The sequence below is a fragment of the Myotis nattereri genome, assembly GCF_964212035.1.
Source record: "Myotis nattereri genome assembly, chromosome: 10".
Classification (NCBI taxonomy): domain Eukaryota; kingdom Metazoa; phylum Chordata; class Mammalia; order Chiroptera; family Vespertilionidae; genus Myotis; species Myotis nattereri.
In genome coordinates, this window is record NC_138085.1 from 73,244,138 (window position 1) to 73,262,061 (window position 17,924).

At 41.9% G+C, this 17,924-nt stretch overlaps 1 protein-coding gene across 2 annotated transcripts in view; it reads left to right on the plus strand.

Annotated features, from left to right (window-relative positions):
• Positions 1-2,733: 2,733 nt before the first annotated feature.
• The window catches only part of ASXL2 (ASXL transcriptional regulator 2), a gene marked incomplete at its 3' end in the record, with an annotated part of 79,315 nt that continues 64,124 nt past the window's right edge, over positions 2,734-17,924 (plus strand). The window contains exon 1 of one of the 2 annotated variants that reach the window (XM_081101280.1): positions 2,734-3,050. In XM_081101280.1, the coding sequence (XP_080957406.1) occupies positions 2,994-3,050 (57 nt within the window). In that variant the 5' untranslated portion in view covers positions 2,734-2,993. The remainder of the gene's footprint in view (positions 3,051-17,924) is intronic. The other variant, XM_081101279.1, reaches the window with a different exon arrangement.

Genomic DNA, 17,924 nt, shown 5'->3' on the forward strand with positions numbered 1-17,924 from the left:
AAGCCTAAGTGACCGTTATGACCAAACAACCGGAACGACAGGTTAACCAGATGCTATGATGTGCAATGACTACCAGGGGGCAGATGCTCAACACAGGAGCTGCCTGCTGGTGGTCAGTGCACTCCCACAGCCAACCTCCCATGGCCAGCCAACCTCTCCCAGTCCCTCCCCGTGTCTGGCAAACCTCTCGCGGTCCCTCCCCTCATCAGGCAGGCTTGTCCAGCAGGCCCCATCTGGCAGGCCCTGATTGGGACTGGGTGAGACGTCCAGCCTGGCCCTGATTGGGACTGATGAGACGGCCCCAATAGGCCCTGATCACCAGCCAGGCCTAGGGACCCCCCCCCACCCATGCATGAATTTCGTGCACCGGGCCTCTAGTAGTGTAAAAATACATAAACCAGTAACAGTCATTTAATATCAAGTATTACCTACTGTACATAATTGTATGTGGTACACTTTTAAAAAATACATTTTTATTGATTTCAGAGAGGAAGGGAGAGGGAGAGAGAAAGAGAAACATCAATGATGAGAGAGAATCATTGATTGGCTGCCTCCTGCATGCTTCCCACTGGGGACTGAGCTCGCAACCTGGGCACGTGCCCTGACCAGGAATCAAACCTCGACCTCCTGGTTCATAGATCAGTGTTCAACCACTGAGCCATACTTGCCAGGCTGTGTTATCCTATACAATAAAAGGTTAATATGCAAATCAACTGAGTGAGGGATGACTGGTTGCTATGACATGCACTGACCACCAGGGGGCAGACGCTTAACACAGGAGCTGCCCCTGGTGGTCAGTGCGCTCCCACAGGGGGAGTGCCACTCAGCCAGAAGCCAGGCTCATGGCTGACGAGCGCAGCAGCAGTGGCAGGAGCCTCTCCCGCCTCTGGCAGTGCTAAGGATGTCCAACTCGGACATCCCCCGAGGGCTCCCAGATTGCGAGAGGGTGCAGGCCAGGCTGAGGGGAACCCTGCCCCCCCCAAAGTGCACAAATTTCGTGCACCGGGCTTCTACTATGTTCATAAGACTGGCAGTTCAGTAGGTTTGCTTACACCAGCATCACCACAAACACTGAGTAATGCACTGTGCTACATTACAAAAGCTACTATGTCACTAGGTAATAATCTTTCAGCTCTGCTATAATCTTAGGGGACCACTATCATATATGTAGTCAGGCATTGACTGAAATATCCGTGTATGGTGTATGCCTGAAAACAAGATGAGGGAGACTGCCTAGTGAACAGGGCTGCATGACAAGCCCCCAGTCAACAGCTGGGGATGGACAGGTGTTTCTTGAACTCACTATAGACCTAGGCTTTACAGAAAGAGGGTACATACCTTCGTGTTATGGATAGTGCTATGAGTTACTAAAGGAGTTTGTGAAAATATATCCTTATCAAAGGCTGTTGATCAAATGACTTAAAGAGAAATATGAGTATCTAGACCAGCTGTGGGCAAACTATGGCCCGCGGGCCGGATCTGGCCTGTTTGAAATGACTAAAACTAAAAAAAAAAAAAAGACCGTACCTTTTTATGTAATGATGTTTACTTTGAATTTATATTAGTTCACACAAACACTCCATCCATGCTTTTGTTCCGGCCCTCCGGTCCAGTTTAAGAACCCATTGTGGCCCTCGAGTCAAAAAGTTTGCCCAGCCCTGAACTAGACGCCCTCTCAAACTCCCTATGGAGACTTTTCTTTAGTGTAACAGACCCCTTTTGGAAATTGGAAGAAAAGTTTTGAATCCTCTTCTCAAAAAATGAACAATTAGCACATATGAGTTATTGTCCATAATTTTAGGGAGTCCATGAACTTCTGAAACCTGCCGTGGACTCCAAGTCTTGCTCTCACCTGTCTTACCTCCCAAGAAGCAGCCCAATACTCAGGTCTATTTTAGAACACGGTAACTTTAGTAAACTGGAAGCTGCTTCTGGAAGCAGGTGGATTTAGGAGATCAGTAGGTGTCATTACACATTCTTTTTACTTTGCAAAGAATTAAGATGTGGATAATGCGACCGAAGATGTCGCATTCCTGATCTTTTAGGAGGCTGTTATGGACAACTGCAAATAATGGTTTCTGACCTCAGACACAGCTGAATCATTCAGCAAATATTTACTGGGCGCCTGATATACACAGGCATTGTGCCGGAGCCGAGCTCCCCAAGTTTGACATGCATTCAGGGGAGATGGAAAGGGCTCTGGGTTGGCAATCTGACTTTTGTTTTCTCTACATCCTAGACTTGTGAGCTTGGTAAATCACTCAATTTCAAATTGCTTCGTGCATTAAAGTGGAGGAGAACTGTCCCAAGTCTTCAAAAAGGTAACTTTTGTAAAGACACACGTGGACTTATGAAAAAAAACTTAAGTACGAGGTTTACTGAAGATGAGAGTTGGGAGGGTCGCCCCTTGAGGGACGAGACTGTCTACTCCAAGTCTCCACGCTCCAGCCAAGGCGGCGCCCAGCACAGGGTCGCAGTCCGTTTCAATGAGCCTTCCGGGGCGGATCAACTTCCGCTTCCGCAGGGATGGGCGTGAGAGCCTGACGCCACGCGCAGGCTGGCGACGGACTGTCCTCACGCGCATGCTCCGGGGCAGAGGGGGCGTGGTGAGGCGCGGCCACCGCCGGCTCGCTCTCCCGGCTGCCGCCCGCGGTGGGCGGGGGCGCGCGCGCGCGCTCGCTCGCGCTGCCGGCTGCGTACAGTAGTGACGGCCGCGCGGGAGCGGTCACATGACCGTAGCGGCTGCCTGTACAGTAAGGACCCAATATGGCAGCGGCGGTAGCAGTGGCAACGGCAGCAAGACCGGCCGCCCCTTAGAGCCCCCCCTCCGCGCACCACCCCCGCCGCTTCCTCTGCTCGGGTGCTCCTCCGGCCTGACTTCCCCTTTCTCCCACCTTTCCCGGCACCGCGGGAAAAGCAGCGCAGGGCAGAGCAGGCAGGGAGGGCGGCCGGAGCCCGGACACGGGAGCCTCCCAGTCAGTTCAAGACCCGACATGAGGGAAAAGGGCCGTAGGAAGAAGGGCAGGACCTGGGCGGAGGCCGCCAAGACGGTAAGGGGGAGGGAGCGAAGGGGAAGGCCGGGAGGATTTGGTCCCCTCGCCGACCTCCGGAGGCAGGGGAAGGGAGGTCATTGGCCCAGCGACCCGGCGGAGGGGGGCACAAAACCGCGCCGGGAGGCGGCGGCGGTTCGTGTCGGGCTGTGATCCCCGTGGGCATGGAGGCGCCCCGCGGAAGAGGGTCGCCGCGGCGCGGTGCTGCGCCCCGCGGCTGCGACGAGTCCTCGGCGTGTTGGGAAGCTTGCCCCTCGGGGTCGCGTCGCTCTCGGCCCCGACCCGTGGTCGCCCCCGCCCCGGCGCGGGGGAGTCTGTTGTGCTTGCACAGCAGCCGGTTCCCCTCCCCGGTGCGGCTGAGGATCCCCCATTGGATGCGGACGGGAGGAGGCTCGTGCGTGCACCCAGCCCCGGGGAGAAGCGGGGAGCACAGAGCTGGGTCGAGTTCCCCCGCAGGAGCGGACAGGGCGCCGCACCTCGGGCTCCCTGCTCCTCGGGGCGCCCAGACCCAACGCGGGGTCACGGGGCGCCCGTTTTGTTTGCTGTGGGAGCTGAAAGTGCAGGAGGTGTTTAGACACCAAGTAACAGGTGGGACTTGTAGAATTTTTTTTTTTTTTCTGTTTCCGTAGAGACCTACTCTGAACAAGGCAGCAATGCATGGCGGGACGTGTAGTTTGCCCGGCCTTGACTTTTCCGTAGTTAAAGTGATGGAGGTGGCCTCACGAAGTTGTACTTAGGGGGTAAAACCATCTTTCCCCCCCCCCCTTTTTTCCCCCTTTCTAAATTTTCTATAACGAGATTTAGAGGTAGGGTTTTTTTGTTTTTTTTTTTTTTTTTGTGTGTGTGTGTGTGTGTGTGTGTGTGATTTTTTTTAAATAGGACTGTTTAGGATTAGTGAGAACTTTTATGTTTTATGAAAAAAATTTAAAGTGTGTGTATACGTGTGGAAGTGAGGATGTAGCAGGAAAGTAACAGGACCTGAAACAGCCTGTTAGCGCTGGGAAGTGAGAAGGTGTGGGGGCATTATCTCTAATGGTGGATCCTGTCGGTAATACGGTAATACTTGAACTACCTGGGGAACCCTTCTCAGTGAGCCTTTATTATGTGATTGGTTTCTTTTTGAATGAGATGTTTCGGGATAGAAAAGTAATAAATGTTCACTCTGGGAAATTTGTGAAGATTATAGAAACCTACAAAGAAGGAAATTTTTAAAAATCACCTATTTCACCCCTAGGCTATATCTGTTAACATTTTGGTATATATTAGGGGGTTGATGAGTCTTACACAGTTTCAGCTGGACATGTGAAAAAGCCCATTTTATTTATTGAGTGTTTTTACATACAGTTTGTCTTCATAATTGTGACTGCTGGTAGTTACCCTCTAAAAGATTTAAAACATTCTATAGAAATGATTTTCTTGGTGGTCTGGAAATTGCCCCTTCGCAGAAGACTGTTATACTTTTTTCTACTTGATGAATACCTCAAGACCTCTTCCTTTTATTAAAAGGAGGATGGTAAATTTTAATTGTAAACTTTAACTATTAGATAAGCAGGCCCTCACCCTAGTTATGTTAATTAATTTTGTCTCTAGAATCTTAGTATTTTTTGAAGTATTATTTCTTTGGATGAAATAGTCTAATCATTGGGAGATTTGTGACAAATAGGGAAAATTTGTTTACATCTGTTTATATTTACCTGTAATGAATTAGTATGTTTATTTATAACTAGAGGCCTGGTGCACGAAATTCTTGCACTTGGAGGAGGGGTTCCTCAGTCCGGGAGCCTTTGGGGGGGATGTCTGACTGCCGGCTTAGGCCCACTCCCTGTGGTGAGCGGGCCTAAGCTGGCAGTTGGACAGCCTTAGCGCTGCCACGGAGGTGGGAGAGGCTCCTGTCACTGCCGCTGCGCTCACCAGCTGTGAGCCCGGCCCAGGGCTGCTGGCTGAGTGGTGCTCCCTCTGTGGGAGCACACTGACCACCAGGGGGCAGCTCCTGTGTTGAGCGTCTGCCCCCTGGTGGTCAGTGTGCATCATAGCAATCAGTCGTTCCGCTGTTCGGTCAATTTGCATATTAGCTTTTTATTATATAGGATAAACATTTCATGCTCTAGCTAGCTGTGTGAAAAATAGTATTTTAAAGATGAAAAGACTAGTTTTTGTTTCTTAAAATGTTTTTATTGATTTTGGAGAGAGAGGAAAGGAGAGGGAGGGAGAGAGAGAAAGAGAGAAACATCAATGAGAGATCATCTGCTTCTAGTACACCCCCCACTGGGGATTCAGCCCACAACTGGGTCATATGCTCTGACCGGAATCCAACCACAGGACAACTCCCAGTCCACTGAGCCACAAGGGCTGGGCAAGACTAGTAATTAATAGAGTTCTAAGTGAGTACTTGAAGGGATCAGTGTATTAGTGGTTTGGTGTCTTTATTTTATTCTGGTAAATGTATAAGGCTTCAGTCTAAGTAAAAATGAATTTTAGAAATAGCACTAATACTTTCCTTCTAGTAGCCAAAATCTAGAAAATAACATACCCTTTTTGGTTTATTTTATCATCTATAAAGTGAGGAATTAAAGTAAACTTCAGTGCTCAAAAGGTTTCTGCTTGTATGAAGTTTAGAAGTAAATGTAAGAGGAATAAACAAAAGTAGATCTTTAATATTTTAGACTGTAGAATGAGATCAGAGAATTGGTGATTTAACAAATGGAAGTAACTTTGACCTAAATTAAGAAATAGTGCCCTGGCAGAGTAGCTCAGTTGGTTAGAGCATCCTCCTGATATGCCAACGTTTGGGGTTCATTCTTGTTAGGGAACATACAAGAAGCAACCAATGAATGGATAAATAAGTGGAACAATAAGTTAATGTTTCTCTCTCCCTTCTCCCTCCCTCCTTTTCTCTCTAAGATCACTAAAAAAAAAAAGGGGGGTGCATCTATAATAATAAAAACATAATATGCTAATTAGGCTGGACGCCCCACCAGATGACCTTCCAGATGAAGCCGGGGCTGTGAGGGAAGCCTGGGTCCTGAGTGCCAAAGGGAAGCCAGTGCCAGCAGCCAGGGGAAGGAAGGCCTACTTTTACACGAATTTCGTGCATCAGGCCTCTAGTATATTTATAAGATCAAGAAAACTAGGAAAAGTAAATTTTTTTTTAAAATCCTCATTTGAAGACATGCTTAGAGAAAGAGAAACATCCATGTAAGAGAGAAACATCAATGATTGCCTTCTGTACATTCCCTGTGGGGCATGCAGGAGGCATCCAATCGATGATTCTGCCTCATCATTGATGTGTCTGTCTCTCTCTCTCCTCCCTTCCTCTTTGAAATCAATAAAATAAAAAAAAAGTAATAAGTTTCATAACTATTATATAATAGTAAAATCATGCCATTTTGCCAAAAGGCTGAGTAAGTGTATAGACAGGTTCCAGTAACTAAGGACACTGGATAGAGGGAGTCTTCCTGCTGATCTTATTTCTATTTGTATTATAAAAATACACTATTATAAAATGCATTATTCAGGTGAGAGATCTGTAGAATAGTGTTTGCTGCAATTTAAATAGAAAAATTTATAGTAAGACAGATATTGAGAACCATTGCACTTGACTCTAATGTTCATTTATGCTTATTTAAAAAAAGACACGGTATCATCTAAATATTTGATGACATCCCTGAGGAATTTAGCTGTTTTTGCAAAGCAGAGCTTTCAAAATAGTATATTGTTAAACTTGTTTCTTTTCTTTTCTTTCTTTTTTTTTTTTACTTTTTTCTTGTCACCCACCACAACTAGGAAAGCATCAAAAGAGAAAACAACCTAAGAGGACAGATTTGTTGTGATTATAGGTGGAAGGGACAGACACAGACCTTAGACATGTACACTAGAGGTATCTTTTGGGAGTAAAGTAGTCCAAGTATGATAAGTGAAGTGTGGGTGTTAGAGTTGAGGAGCACAGCAGTCTGTAGTGTAGATTTGTAGCACATGGTTTGTAGACTGAAGAAAAAGTGGTGTGGTTTTTTTTGGATGGCATTTATATAGACTTCATTTACATGTTAATATTATTTTCAATGTACATAGATTTTTTTTCTTTATTTTTTTTTAATTGCTTTCAGAGAGAAAGGGAGAGGGAGAGAGAGATAGAAACATCAGTGATGAGAGAGGATCATTGGTCGGCTGCCTCCTGCACACCACCTACTGGGGATCAAGCCCAAAACCCCAGCATGTGCCTTTGACCAGAATTGAACCTGGGACTCTTCAGTCCACAGGCCAGTGCTCTATCCACTGAGCCAAACCAGTTAGGGCCATAGATTTTTATTTTTGTCATTTACCTAAAGTTATTTAATGTTGGGGAATAAGATGGAAGATAAAAAATTTCTGTTGAAGGAGTAAGACTTTTATGTAGGAAGTATAGAAAATGGAAAATAAAATTGATTTTAGAGAGAGGAAGAGGAAGAGAGAGAGAAACATCCATCTGTTGCCTTCCAAATGGGGATTACAATCTGGATATGTGCCCTTGACCGGAATTGAACCTGGGACCTTTCAGTCTGCAGGCTGACTCTATCCACTGAGTCAAACCAGCTAAGTCTAAAAAAATGTTTTTTAAAAAATTAAAAAAGATTGAGAAACTGCTCTTATCCATGATTTTTATTTTTTATTAAAAATATATATATTTATTAATTTCAGAGAAGAAGAGAGAGGGAGAGAACGATAGAAACATAAACGATGAGAGAGAATCATTGATCTGCTGCCTTCTGCACGCCCCCTACTGGGGATTGAGTTGTAACCTGGGCATGTGTCCTAACCGGGGATAGAACTGTGACCTCCTGATTCCTAGGTCGACGCTCAACCACTGAGCACACTGGCCGGGCTGATCCATGATTTTTAAAACAATAACTGCATGTTTTATTTCAACTCTATTGAGGTATAACTGACATAAAATTATAAGATATTTCAACATTTATGAACTTGCTACCTGCAAGTCTGTCTGTGCTAGATGATTTGATGTAACACTTTCTTTAGTGATCTTACATCTTGCCATAAAAATGAAGTAAAGTTTCCTTGTGTTTTGCTTCTTGAATTTTATATTATTTTTAGTTCATCCCTCCTTCTGTCCTGTTTTTGTGTTCTACAATGCTCCTAACTCATTGAAGAAAAAAATCAAAATCTTATTTTGAACACAAGTTAAACCTCTTTGTGAAAGATGCCGCTGCTCTATCTCCTAGAATCCTGACAGAAGATGAGAAAATAAGGTCAGATTTGCAGAAGTCCTTGCTGTTTCATCATCCACAGAATCTATCCACCCTTAAAAGGCTGTGCAATTTTGCTGTCGGTGAAAGGGCATTATGTTTTCATTACAAACACTGTCTGGAAAGAGGCCAGTATGTGGAAGATACAATTATAGGGAATTGACCAGTAGGGTTTTCTAAAACCTGCTATTTGTGTCCTTTTTACAGAATAAACTCTGAAACCCCTTTGGTTCTGTATTTTTTCTTTTCATGTCTCATAGAGGCCATCCTCATAGTTTTTAGTATTGTGAAATTTAGTATTTTTAGTGCAGTTTGATTTATCATGTTTTTAGTGTGTGTGTGTTTTTAATCCTCACCTGAGGATATAGGATTTTTTTTATTGATTTGTAGAGAGAGAGAGGGAGAGAGATATCAATCTATTTACCATGAGTAACTTTTTTAAAACTGAAAACCCAGGTATGTGCTCTGACCAAGAATCAAAACTGCAACCTTTTGGTGTATGGAATGATGCTCCAACCAACTGAGCTACCTGGCCAGGGCTGTTTTTAGTGTTTTAATTTTTTTTTTTTACATTATTATTATTTTGTTAGTCTTTACCCAAGGATATTTTTCCATTGATATTTAGGGAGAGTGGAAGAGAGAGGGAAAGACAGGCAGAAACATCGATGTGAGAGAAACACATTGATTTACTTGCCTCCTGCATGAGCCTCGACCGAGGTCTGGGCTGGGGAGGAACCTGCAACCACCAAGGTACGTGCCCTTGACTGGAATCGAACCCGGGACCCTTTGGTCCGCAGATCAATGCTCTATCTACTGAGCCAAACTGGTTAGGGCTATTTTTAGTGTTTTAAAAGGTAATTGAATGTACCAAGTTTTTGAACTTTTTATTTTTGTAAAGGAAAAAATTATTTAGAAAGTTTAGATTTAAAAATACAAAGATGAACATAGGTGCAGTTTTGAACTCTTTAAATATGACTTAAATACAATAGTATTACTTGCTTTAACATTGAGTTTCTATTAAAGTTATATAAACTCATTATTTTTTAAAAATATATTTTTATTGATTTCAGAGAGAAAGGGAGAAGGAGAAAGAGATAGAAACATCAATGATGAGAATCATTGATTGGCTGTTTCCCGAGCACCTGGTACTGGGAATTGAGCCTGCAACCTGGGTATGTGCCCTGGCCAGGAATTGAACTGGTGACCTTTCAGAGCAGAGGGCACACTCAACCAATTTAGCTACACTGGCCAGGGCTTAATCTTTTTTAATTGGAGGTAAAAGAAGACATTGTTCTCACTTTCAAGAGAATACAATTTGAGTAAAGTTAGTCAACTATATTAAGTGTTGTTTGCCAGGAAAACAGGTTGAGTATCTCTGTCTTGTTTGTGAAATAAAATTATTTCAAGTCCCACCTGGGTATTTGCCTCCGAAGACCCTTTATTTTACTTTTGATCTTGCTTGACAAAACTAGAACTGGTTAAATGGTGAATACACATGTTCGGTCCTGGGCTTCAGGGGACACTGTAAACCTTATTAATTATAGTGTCTTCTGAGTAATTTGATCCATCTTTTAGTAAAAATTATGTTGTAAAAGATGTTTCATTGGAAAATTCTTTGGTTTACTGACATTTAGTAGTTGGTACTACATTTAGAATGGACTTTCATTGGAGTTCACAGCTTGGGATGGCCTAAATCATTCTGAATCTTTAACCCACTGATATCTGAATTATTTAATAGCTGGTTTAGCCATATTCAGTTTCAAAGTGCTTAATGTTGTTAGTGACTTATTTCTAAATAATAATGTAAAATTTAAATATATTGCTGTTGATTTATAGTGGTTAGTTTTCTATATGATTTGAGTGGTTCTGACAAATTTTGTAAGCTTATGCAGATGGTACCATGAAATATATTAATATGTAGGAAATATTTTCTTTTATTTTGTGTGTGGGGTGTGTGTGTGTGTGTGTGTGTGTGCGCGCACATGCATCTAGATGTAAAATAAATGGAATACAAGAAAAAATATAATGGAAAGAAGTTTTATAAATATTAATTACCCATGAAAGACATAATGGGGAATAAAAAACAATTTTTCATAGCAACTTGGGAATAACCTTAACAATCTGGATTTGATGTTGGTTCTGACATTATTATGCCATCTTGGAAGATTCTTTAAACCAGTGCACAAACATTAATGTGTATTAGAATTATCTGGAGAGCTTGCTATAATGTAGATTTTTATTCAATAGGTCTGCAGTGTAGCCAGAAAGTATGCATTTTTTTTTAATGTTTTTTTAAAATTGAGTTTTAGAGAGAGAAGAAGGGAGAGGGATAGAGAGATAGAAACGATGAGAAACATTAATCAGCTACCTCTAGCACGCCCCCTACTGGGGATCCAGCCTGCAACCTGGGTATGTACCCTGATAGGGAATTGAACCAGTGACCTCTTGGTTCATGGGTTGACACTCAACCATTGAGCCGCACCAGTCGGGCCAGAAATTCTGCATTTCTAACAAGTTCCCAGGTAATGCTGGTGCTTTGGTCTAAGGACCATTTTTGGAGTTGTAGAGATTTATACTGAGTTTTCTGTTTCCCCAACTTTAAAATAGAGATATTAGTAGAACTTAGCATTTGGAATGTTAGATGAGAATGTATGAAAAGTTCTTTTTATAATGACTAGTATGTTGTGAACACAGTTAATATTGTTGAAAAATTAATAAATATGGATTATTTTATATTTCTGAATGATAAAACTATATACTGTAAAGATGTTATTTCTTAGCAAAGAGTCACAGAGGTTTGAGACTACTAATGAAAAGCCTTGTAACCTCAGGGATACCATTTGCTACTTGTTTCTGAAGGTCAATGTGTAACCACACGGGCTTAAACTAGCTGTAAACAAGTTTGGGAACCCATCTATTTCCTGCTTTAGGAGATTCTGCACCAAACCCCACTCTCTTGACTTATACTTTGGGAACTGCTTCTGAGAACACCTTTTGGCAAGGAATGGCAGGCAGCCTCTAAGAGCTGAGTGACTGCTGGCCAAGAGCCAGCAAAACAGAAAGGAACTGAAACCTGCCAACAAATAAGCTTGGTAGTGAGCGTGGAAAAGAACCCCAAACCTCAGATGATTTCACAGTCTGAGCTGACAGTTTAATTTCAGCCTCGTGAGACCCTGAACAGAAAACCCAGGTAACTACCCCATGTCCAGAATCCTTCCACACAGAAACTGAGATAAATTTGAGTTGTTTTCACCTAAGTTTTGTAATAAAACATAATCATAAAGTAAATTTGTATTGGGGCTGTATAATAGCAAAATAGTAATAATCCTGAAATTTGGTGGAGGAGCGGGGGGCTCTTTCAGGGTTGGTCTTGGAGGTTTGACCTGGGTAGTCAAGGATGATGGATAAAACATTTAGAGGTGAGTATGGCTAAAGGCATTCCAGGCAGAGGGAAGACTGAAAAATGTTTGATGCATAGTTAATTTACCTTGGAGCATTGTGAAGCGTAGTGAAAAACAAGACCAGGAAAGGTAGGTTTGGGCCAAAATGTGGAGAGTCACAGAAGTCGGGCTGACAAGTATTTTTATTCTAGGAGTCATAGAGAGTTTTTATGCAGGTGATAACATCTGTGTTTCAATCTAATTGGGCCATTTGTGGGATTTATTGTAGAGGACTGAAGATTAGTTGTAGAGAGCTTTTGAGGGTTAGAGTAGGACTCTTTGAATTAAAAGGATGGGCCCTGGCTGGTTCTAGGTTAGGATTGGTGTGTTATTTTTTGCTCTACTGATGTTGAATTTAAAATAAATTTAGTTATAGTAATTTGTAACATAGGTTTCCTATTTCACAAAAATTTCATGAATTATTTAAATTATAGAAATTAAATGAATTTGGAAAAGTAGAGAAAAAACTCACTATCATCTGACATAATATAGCTTAACATTTTGGGACTTAAAGTCTTTGATACAGTTTTCTATGTAGTTGTAATCAATCTCTTTCTGTTTCTAATCTGCTTTTTTATGTATTAAGAAGTATCTTATGGGTCATTTTCTGAATTATTGATGCAATCGTTTGCTTTTAATTTTTAGACTACTAATATGGTAGGTAACATTAGTTTCCAAATTTTGAATTGGCCTTATGTTCCTGGGGATGAGGGAGTGGCATCTCACTTGGTTGTGGTATAATATGCTTTTTATATATTGCTGTATTTGCTAATATTTTGTTGAGGACATTCACAGTTATGTTCATGAGGGATATTAATCGTAGTTTTCTTGGACTATGTCTGGGTTTTGGTATCAGGATAATGCTGCCTCATTTAAAAAGCTGGGAATTCTTCCTCCCAATTTTATTTTGAGTCACCTGATGCCAACATTTCCAGCTGAGGTCCCTGCTAAGGTCAAGCAAGGTGATGCTCTGCCTTCTTGTTTTAGTTCTCATAGTGAAAACATGTTTTGTGTGTGTGTGTGTGTGTGTGTGTGTGTGTGTTTTAAATGTTTTTATTGATTTTTTCAAGTGCTATGGGGAAAAATAAAGCAGGATAGCTAGGAAATGCTGTGCTGGGTGTTTGCAATTTTTAAAATATATATATATATATATATATATATATATATATATATATTTTTTATTGACTTCAGCGTGGAAGAGAGAGGGAGAAAGAGAGAGATAGAAACTTCAATGATGAGAGAGAGTCACTGATTGGCTGCCTCCTGCAGGCCCCACACTGGGTTTGAGCCTGCAACTGGGCATATGCTCTGACCAGGAATTGAACCATGACCTCCTGGTTCATAGGTCATTGCTCAGTCACTAAGCCACACCGGCTGGGCTACCATCTTAATCATTTTATTACACTTAATACTACTGAACTGTACAGTAAATCTCTAGAACTTTTTCCATCTTGTAGAACTGAAATACTGTAGACATTAATTAATTTTTCATTTCCCTTCTCCCCTCATAGTCCCAGGCAACCACCATTCTACTTTCCATTTCTATGAGTTTGAACTACTCTAGATATCTCATGTAAGTGAAATCATACAATATTTGTCATTTCATGATTCACTTATTTTACTTAGCATAATGTCATCAGGGTTCCACCATGTCATAGCATGTGTCAGAATTTCCTTTTTTTTTTTTTAATCCTCACCTGAGTATATTTTCCTTTGATTTCTTTTAGAGAGAGTGGAAGGGAGGGGGCGAGACAAAGAGAGAGAAACATCGATGTGAGAGAGACACTTTATTGGTTGCCTCTCGCATGCACCTCAGGAAGCACCCAGAGATCAAGCCTGCAATCCAGTTTATGTGCCCTTCACTGGAATCAAACCTGGGACCCTTCAGTCCTTGGGCTGTTGCTCCAACCACTGAGCAATACTGGCCAGGGCAGAATTTCCTTTGTAAGTGTGTGTATGTTGTGTGTGTGTGTATACCACATTTTGTTTACTTATTCATTGGTCAGTGGACACTTAGTTGGAATTCAGGCCATTTTCAGTTACAAAAATAGCTTCAGTAAATATTGTTGTGCATATATATTTGTGTCCTTGTGAGAATATCCTATATGATAAAAGGCTAATATGCAAATAGACCAAATGGCTGAACGACCAGTCGCTAGGACATGCACTGACCACCAGGGGGCAGATGCTCAACGCAGCCTCTTCTGTCTCTGCGGCAGCACTAAGGATGTCTGGCTGATGGCGGGCCTAAGCCACCAGTCGGACAGCCTCCGAGAGCTCCTGGACTGTGAGAGTGCGCAGGCCAGGCTGAGAGGCCCCCCCCCCCCCCCGTGCACGAATTTCATGCACTGGGCCTGTAGAAGTCATATAATTTTTATATTGGAACTAGAGGCCCAGTGCATGAAATTCGTGCATGGGTAGGGTCCCTAGGCCTGGCCAGTGATCAGGGCCAATGTGTGAGGCGACTGGTGGGGTGATCAAGGGGGCCCCACTGGCACCCACCTTGGCCCTGCCTGGGACCTGCAGGCTGGGATCAGCTCCTGCGTTGAGCGTCTGCCCCCTGGTGGTCAGTTGGTGTCATAGTGACCGGTTGTTCTGCCGGTCGTTCTGCCCTTTGGTCAATTTGCATATTAGGCTTTTATTAAATAGGATTGTTAAGTCAAAGATATATCCATCTAAGCCAAATTGTGCTTCAAAAAGGGTTGTATTATTTTACAGCAGTGAATAACAGTATTTGCTCCCCACATCCTAAACTTTTAGTCATTTTCACCTTTGTCAATTCAGTGGGTGAAAAAAAAGCTGGTTTGATTTCGATTCTATATTTGTGATTATATGACTATTGTTGAATATCATTTTAGATGTTTACTGACCACTTGTATTTCTGTTTCTCTTTATATCCTTCATTAGTTCTTAATTTTGAATTGTTGGTGTTTTCTCATTGATTTATAACAACTTACTCTGTGTGTGATGTTTTCCATTTTTTTCCTAGTTTTTCTTTTGCTTTTGTTCATGGGCGTGCATGTGCATATATGTAGTACCAAGTTTTCCATTTGGAAAAATATATTTTACTAGTGGCCCGGTGCATGAAATTTGTGCACATTAAAAGGGAATTAATTAGAGGAAATATTTTAATATTGCTATTTGGCCTTTCTCTATAATAGAAATGTCAGAGATGAAAGAAAATTAGTAAAATGTATATGAAAATCTCCCTCCTTTCAGAGTCTGGGGCGCACCGCGGGATCCAGAGTCAAGTCCCTGACCACCCATGTGAGGCTCAAAATTGCATGAGACCCAGCCCTGCAGGGCACCGGGATAGGGGGTGCGGCCTTAAGGCCCCCAGCCCAGTCTCAGGTCCCCTGGCCCTGGCGCCGGGGTTGGGGGCGTGGCTTCAGGACCCCATCAACCGTTGCTGGGCAGGGATGCAGCCTCAGGTCCCCTGTCAAGCCCCGCTGTGGCGGGGGCACGGCCTCAGGTCCCCCAGCGCCAGAGCAGGGGGTGTGGCGTCCCGGTCTCAGGTCCCCCGGCCCCCACGTGAGAGCACGAGAGCGTGATGATCATTTGCATATTAGCTGTTATATAGGATTCATTTCAGAGAGGACGAGAGAGGGAAAGAGAGATAGAAACAATGATGAGAGAGAATTGTTGATCCGCTGCATCCTGCACATCCAACCATGCCAGCCTGCAACCCGGGCATGTTCCCTGACTGGGAACCAAACCGTGACCTCCTGGTTCATAGCTCGATGTTTAACCATTGAGCCATGCCAGGCGGGCTGATTAAAGATATCTTTAATGACAACATAATGTATCACTGTTTTCAATTTAGAAATAATTTATTGAGTTCCTCCTGTCTTTCAGGCATTGTCTAATTGGATTACCATAAAGATAAAGAGACTTGTGGTTTCCGCTTTGCTATTGAATTAGAGATCTCTTTGGGAGGGAGAGTTAAATTGATTTATTATCTTAATATTGGGAATTTTGATTGTTTATTTAATTTTTATTTTTAAAAAATACATTTTATTGATTTTTTTACAGAGAGGAAGGGAGAGAGATAGAGAGTTAGAACATCGATGAGAGAGAAACATCGATCAGCTGCCTCCTGCACACTCCCTACTGGGTATGTGCCCGCAACCCAGGTACATGCCCTTGACCGGAATCGAACCTGGGACCTTTCAGTCCGAAGGCCGATGCTCTATCCACTGAGACAAACCGGCTAGAGCTGATTGTTTATTTTTATAACTGTTACAAATAATAACTTCAGTGAACACCTTTGTGCCTAGATCTTGTATGTATTTCTGTTATTTTGCTTTTATAGATTGCTGGGAGGAAAGTTATTGGGTAAGAGGATGTCAATCTTTGAAAGGCCCTTAAAGTTACATGTTACCAAATTGTTTTCTGAAAGGTGTATCACTTTACTGTCCCAGCTGTGTAATGTGTGTGGGCCTGTTTTACTGAACCCTTGAAGGATTGAATATTTCCACTTTTGAAAATTTTTGCTATTTTGTTAGGTGACAGATAGACTTTCAGGTATGAAGTGGAAAAGTTAAGTCAGATACAGAGAATGGCATGAGCAAAGGTAGGATGTTGGCAGTGTGTGTTGCAGGATATTGACACTCCCTTACAGTTTATTACTTACACAGCTAGGGTTCCATATTAAGCCCACTCTTGTTACCATGCCTGGCTACGTGTCATATAGTTCTCAGCTTAAATGTTGGGTAGTCATTGAGGCCTGACTGCTCAGAATTACCTCTTTTCTCATTTACTATAAACCTTATCACCCTGTTTTATTTTGTTTATTGCACTTAAACCACTATTTAAAAAATATTTTTTTGCTTACATATTTATTGTCTGTTTCTACCATTAGAATTGCTAACTTTCTATCTTTTCAGAAAGTTCTTCCATTTCCTTTGTGGATTTTTTTTTAGAAGTTTTTATCTTATTTATTTGTTGTTTGACTAAGCATCTGGTTCCCCACCAGCTTAGGAGAATTAAATCTATCTTATTCACTGTTGTATTTCAGCATATGGCACAGTGCTGACCGTAACATTTGCTCCATAAATATTGGTTGCAAGTTGACAAAAAGCACTATGTGTGTATCACTCCTGTTGTCATTGAGAATTTCTGGTTGACGCTGGTCCTTTGTGGATTTGACAGAGTTAGTTAGTTGGTACATAAGTGTCTTATTATTTTGTAGTTACTGTTATTTGAAATATTGCATAATTTTTATAGGAAGAATTAAAGGTTCTTTACCTTTGTTTCTGTAGTTCTTTATGTCTTTTGTAGTATTTCTTCTCATATTACAGTTGTCTATCTCTCCCTTTCCCATCTTCTCTCTACCCTAGTTGTGAACAACAGGACTTGTTTCTTATTCATCTTAGTATCCCCAGTTTTTGACATGTAAGGAGTGCTTAGTAAATGTCCATTAAAATAAGAGTTAATTTTGGGAGTAGTGTGGATGTGTAACTGATGAAGAGGGAGTATATGTAGCACAAGGCTTAGGAGCAAAGAATTTCCTTCTCCGTCACGTATTCGCTGATGTGACCGTGGTCAAGTGACTTATTTTCTCTGTGCCTCAGTTTTCGTATCTAAAAAAATGTCATAATAGTACCTGCCTCATAGGTTTGTTGTAAAGATTAAATGAGCTAATAAATGTAAAGCACTTAGGATAGTACCTGACACTTAAATGCTAGAAAAACATGAAGTGTTATTATTAATTCTTCAGAATTTTGAGAAAATTAGGTTTTGAGAACTTTTTTGTTGCTTAAACTAGGGAGTGTACATAACATCTGGACTTCTTGGATAATCAGATAAAAACAATCTAAGCTAGGAATGAACTATATCAGAATGACTTGATTAGAGCTGTTCAGAATTGAGGTAAAACTACCCCTGGACTTACGAAGCCAGCCTATGTAATCTCTGGTTTTCCTAAGCTGCCTCCGTATAGATTTGTATTTAAATATTCTCAGCCACTTCTTATATTCAAGTTTCTACCCCTGAATCTACAAACTTATTTGCAATTGCACTTACCTTTCACCTTTCTTGTTTAAAAAATATAGAGAGAGAAGCAATTTTAGTATTGTCTAAAGCCTGTGTTCCTGATTCCTCAGTCAGTCATCACAGGTTTTAGACCTCCCATAGATAGGCACTGGGGATACTGAAGAATAAGACAGATGCTCCCAGCCCTCCTGAGCTTATGTACC